The sequence below is a fragment of the Cryptomeria japonica genome, chromosome 10 (genome assembly GCF_030272615.1).
Source record: "Cryptomeria japonica chromosome 10, Sugi_1.0, whole genome shotgun sequence".
NCBI lineage: Eukaryota > Viridiplantae > Streptophyta > Pinopsida > Cupressales > Cupressaceae > Cryptomeria > Cryptomeria japonica.
Genome location: NC_081414.1, coordinates 9,164,103 through 9,169,415, shown reverse-complemented (window position 1 = coordinate 9,169,415; position 5,313 = coordinate 9,164,103). Strand labels below are relative to the sequence as shown.

Genomic DNA, 5,313 nt, shown 5'->3' with positions numbered 1-5,313 from the left:
ATAATAATAATAATAATAATAATAATAGTAATAATAATAATAATAATATTGCTTAAATATAAATAATTATAAAAATATATATAATATTGCTCAAATATAAATAATTATATTATTATTATTGTATTATTTTATATATGAAAATGATTGAATTTATTTAAAAATTAATATTATAATAGTTGTCTTTGGAAAATTAAATATTATTAATAATTTGGAAGGTTTCGTGCATTAGAATTATAAGTTATGTTTTTTCAAATACTAAAATACAACGGATTTATATTTTCATAAAAAATAAGAGATAAATGAAAGCGTAGTAAAGATTTTTTTACCAATTAAAAAATAGTTTTTAACTTAATAAATAATTGAATTATATTATATCATATCATATTATTATATAATATATTATATTATATTGTATTGTACTATACTATATAATATTATAAAAACACTCTCTCTATATATCTCCTCCTAGAAAATTGAAATAGAAAGTTAATTATTATTTTTAGTTTTAAAAAATTGAATGTAAAATGATGATACCATTTAGTTTTTTTGGTTTAATGTTGAAGAATAAGTTTGACGTAATGTAGATTTTTATTTATTAAATATGTTTAGTGAGATTGATCTTGTCTATTACAAAAAATGTTATGACATGTAGAAGTGATTTATAAATTGGGAAAATAAACTTGTTGATAATGAGTTGATGTAACTTGTTCAATTGCTCTCTTTTTACTTTGGACCAAATTCTCCTAGATTGTCCCCTTTCTTCGAGTAACTTTATAGTTGTACAAATGATCAAGACAACTCACTTTACTCTTGCAAGCCATAAAATGATTTGATCTCTCTCTCTCTCTCTCTCTCTCTCTCTCTCTCTCTATATATATATATATATATATATATATATATATCAGTCCCTCTCTCCCTCTATCTATTGAGCTATCTCACCTTCTCTCCCCATCTCCTCTCTATCTCTCTCCATATCTTTATGTATTTAGATCTCTCTCTCTCAAGGCCTACATATCTGTAACTCTTTGGTCTATATTTATATCTGTTCACATTTCTTCTCCCATCTCTCCCTCTCTCTCTATGTCATTATCTCTCCATCTCTCTAGGTCTGTATATCTCTCCCTCTCTCTATCTCTCTATATATCACTTCCTATCTCTCTATTTATCTTTATATCTCCCTCCTCTCTCTCTTGCAAACATAATATGAGCCTATTAGTAATGAAGCCTAATTATCTTCCTGATTTAGAGGTTTTGTTTCAATCTTGTTTTGATCCTTATAAGAGGATTCATAGTTGATTTGAAGCTATTACTTCTCCATTGAGACCTTTGTTGCACAAACAACATAATTTGATAAATGATCTGCAAATTAACCTCATATATTGCAAATTGTTATATGCTAGGACAGTTCCAAAGACACTGAGAGGGGGGGTGGGGGGGTGAATTAGTGTCTAACCGGTAGATGAAAGATTTAAACTTATTTGCAACTTTACAACCCAAATTAATATACTGGTAAACAAATAATAATGCAGTAAAGAGAAACAAAAGTATAACCATCAATGCACACCATAACACAAATATTTTTGGGGAGGAAACTCAATAGGGGAAAAACCTCGTGGGATTTGTGACCCACAATATTTACTCACTGGCCAATATGAATAAATATTACTTGTACAATAGGGGCTTGCACATGCAGGAAGGCCAACAGCCTAGAGCTCACTGCTCAATACAAAAATGGAGTCCCACTGACTACAATTGGATGGTTAAATCCAATAATAGTACTGGTTTAAGCTCTATCTGATACCTCTGTCATAAACCTTGCTTTGCTCTACTCTACTCTTATTCGCTCATAAGATAATTACATTAAAATGCATATACAATTATTCGCTCTCATAACCTATCACATCTCATATATCGCTTCCTTACATTACCTAATTACATTTCAAAATGACCTACAAGATCTCATACATATATGAGTCTTTATAATACATCATGTCGGCTATACAAATATAATTACAATACAAAACATTCCGCATAAACAATATTAATTCCAAGTCGGCTTAGAGTGTTGGTATGATCTGCTGTCAGTGTAGACTGGATGCCGGTGTGAATAAACTTGTAATGCCTGCCGGTGCTAGTATATGATGTCAGTCGTCGGTGTAACCTGTGAACCATGTTACCAGTTGGTTGCCATCAATGACAACATCAACTATTCTCATCTGAGTGTATAATGCCAACATTCTCCCCCTTTGGCATATGTATGAAAAAAATACACCACCATTTTCTTTAATTGACCTTCCAAACCTCTTCGACATACCTATTGCACACCAAGGTGCAATTGCTAGTATTATTTTTTCACATAAAATCTGGAAGGAAAATTTGATGGTAAATAAAAGAAGGAAAGAAATTTATGAAGACACCTTGCATTTTTTTCAATAAGCATTTGCTGCTTATTTTAAGCTACCATTTTTTTCCACGCCTATTTTCATTTTGTAAACAGTTACTCCACAAAAACAAGAAAAGATTCTATATAATTATTAGAATGATATTCTTTATTATTGTTTAATAGTCAATATAATATAATTTTTCTAATTTTTCCATCCATAATCCATTGTTTCTTTTAGAAACATTGATCCTTTGTATTCTATTTAATGATCTTTGGATCATTCTTTAATATATCATGTTTTTCACCAATTACTAAGTGTAATAATAATCCCTTTTCCACAAATTTAGTTTTTCATTGAAACACTCTACGCTTAAATTTAAGTAGAAATACACTTGAGCAACATTTCGGGAATATGAAGTTAGTTGTGCGAACATTGTTCTATTACCTTCTATTCTTTGTAAATTTGTTTTTTTACAATATGATTTTTTTAAAAATAAATAAATGAATTTAAATCTAGTATATGTGAAGGTACGTACCTTGCTCCTCAAGCAAATCCAAGTCGGTATTCCGTGTTTCTTTTGTTCGCTGGACTCGGTAGTAGCCGCGAGGGCGCGCATATGCTGACGGGATCGCCCTCCTTTAGATGTGTGAGGTGTCGGTTTTCTCTATTTTTCTTGCTCTTCCCTTGTAAGTTTCGAAAGCGGCTCTTCCTTTCTTCCTGTCCTCTGTTTTTTATTTGCTTACTGTGTAGGGCGCCATGGTGCCCCCTGTGACAGGGCCAGGCCAGAGCACTCATTCATCGGTGCAGTTCCTGAACAACGTCCTCTCCCAAAGGGGCCCTTCCGCCCTGCCCTACGATGAAGATGTGAAATGGCTCATCAGGCAACATCTGGTCTCTGTGATTCAAGAATTCCCTAGCCTCCAGGCCAAGACTGCAATGTTCAGCCATAACGATGGGAGAACGATGAATTTGTTGCAGGCAGAGGGAACAGTGCCTATGTATTACCAGGATGTGATGTACAATATCCCTGTTATCATCTGGCTTTTGGAGTCATACCCCCGCCAGCCTCCCTGTGTTTATGTGACTCCCACAAGGGATATGATCATTAAGAGCGGACATCCACATGTCAACGCATCAGGTATGGTTTCAATCCATTATTTGCAAGCATGGGTATTTCCTAGCTCTAATCTTGTAGATCTAGTTAGGAATTTGAGCCTCTTGTTTGGTCAGGATCCTCCCCTTTATACAAAACAGAGTGCCCCACAGACTAGGCCTTCACCTCCTCCTCACACTGCTCAATCTGTACAGATGAATCCAATACAGAGTTCCCACATGACATCCACTTCATTACCTCATGGTTCTAATCCTAATGCCCAGGGTGCCCTTGTTAGGCCTCCTGTACCTGGGCCCAGGGGCGGTTACATTTACAACAACCATAGACTTCCACCCTCCCCTCAAAGGCCCCCCCATATGGAAGATCCATCAGAAGTTTTTAAGAGGAATGCCATCAATAAATTGGTAGAAATGCTGCATAATGACATGGCTGAATTGAGAAAAACAACGGAGGTAGAGATGGATGGATTGTTCAATACTCAAGCGGTATTGCGACAGAGAGAGGAGCAGCTTGAGAGGGGGTTAAGGGAAATGCAGGAGGAGAAAGAAGGGTTGGAGCAGCAATTGCAAGTGACTCTAACAAACACTGATGTGTTAGAAACATGGTTGAGGAATAACGAGGATAAGAAGAGGGACACTATTGATATTGATAATGTCTTTGAGCTTTGTGATGCTCTATCAAAGCAGATGCTAGAGTGCAGTGCTGCAGATCTGGCTATTGAAGACATTTTATACTCCTTGGATAAAGCTGTTCAGGAGGGTACAATTCCTGTTGATGCTTATCTGAAGAATGTGAGAGCACTGTCCCGGGAACAGTTCTTTCAACGTGCAACTGCTGCAAAAGTTAGAGCTGCACAGATGCAGTCCCAAGTTGCTAGCATGGCATCTAGGGTCTCTTATATTTCGTAATTCAAAGTTGTGAAAATTAAACTCCCCTCATAACATGGGGTTTGTGTATCAGCTTTAGCATTTTAATTTCTCACATCAAGTATGATTATAAGGTACCATGTAACATTAAAATGTGGGGCTTTGGCATGAGTTAGTTATTTTATAGAATGTATCACATATTATTTGAAAATATAAGACAAAGAACGACAATAACATTTAGGCATAGAGAGGGGAGGGCGTTTCTGACATTGATGAATAAGAGCAGAAGGTAATCGCTGGATTTGTGTGTCAAGCATGAAGTTACTGAACATACCAATTGGTCTAACTCTTGCACGGTGTCGTACATGATATATGGACCTTTTCAATTAATGTATATTCTAGCCTGAACATAAGTATGTGTATTATATTGTTATGTCCATCACAGCATGGATCAAGTTTTGTTTGTAATTTACCATTAAATGTTATATTGTATGACTTGAGTATATTTTTCACTTTTCTGCATGATGTTCAATCATTCAAAAGTTACTTTTACAAATCACATGTTTTTGGTTCTATTTCAGATTTATTGGAATATGCATATATTGAACTTGAGAATTGATTCAACTGTAAATGTGCTTACGGTATATAAACATTGGCATGTCAATCTTTTTGTTTTTAAATTGATTATTCAGGTTCTAGAGAATTGTAGGAGCTAGCTGTGGTAATTTTCTTATTATTTAGTCTCTGGACTCTGGAGTCTTGTATCTAGTGAACTTGCTAACAAAACCTGTTAGAAAACTTTAGAACATTAAGCTTACTACAAGTCTATCTTACATCCTAAACAATTTATATAAGAATCTCATAAATCCACACGTTTATATGAAAATTATCAAGTCAGATATGTGTAATGATGGTCCGCAGACATGCTAGATATGTCTCACTAGCAAAA

General features: G+C 34.5%; 1 protein-coding gene across 2 annotated transcripts; it reads left to right on the top strand.

The window, feature by feature from the left end:
- The first annotated feature begins 2,926 nt into the window (after positions 1–2,926).
- LOC131069383 (protein ELC) lies at positions 2,927–4,876 on the top strand. Of its 2 annotated transcripts, none has more exons than XM_058004772.1 (2): positions 2,927–3,035; positions 3,135–4,876. In XM_058004772.1, the coding sequence occupies exons 1-2, from the start codon at positions 3,027–3,029 to the stop codon at positions 4,404–4,406; spliced, it is 1,281 nt and encodes a 426-aa protein (XP_057860755.1). In that variant the 5' UTR covers positions 2,927–3,026; the 3' UTR covers positions 4,407–4,876. The 2 variants fall into 2 exon arrangements, with proteins under 2 accessions (XP_057860755.1, XP_057860754.1); XM_058004771.2 differs by having other exon boundaries at positions 2,962–3,070; positions 3,160–4,876.
- The last annotated feature ends 437 nt before the right edge of the window (positions 4,877–5,313 follow it).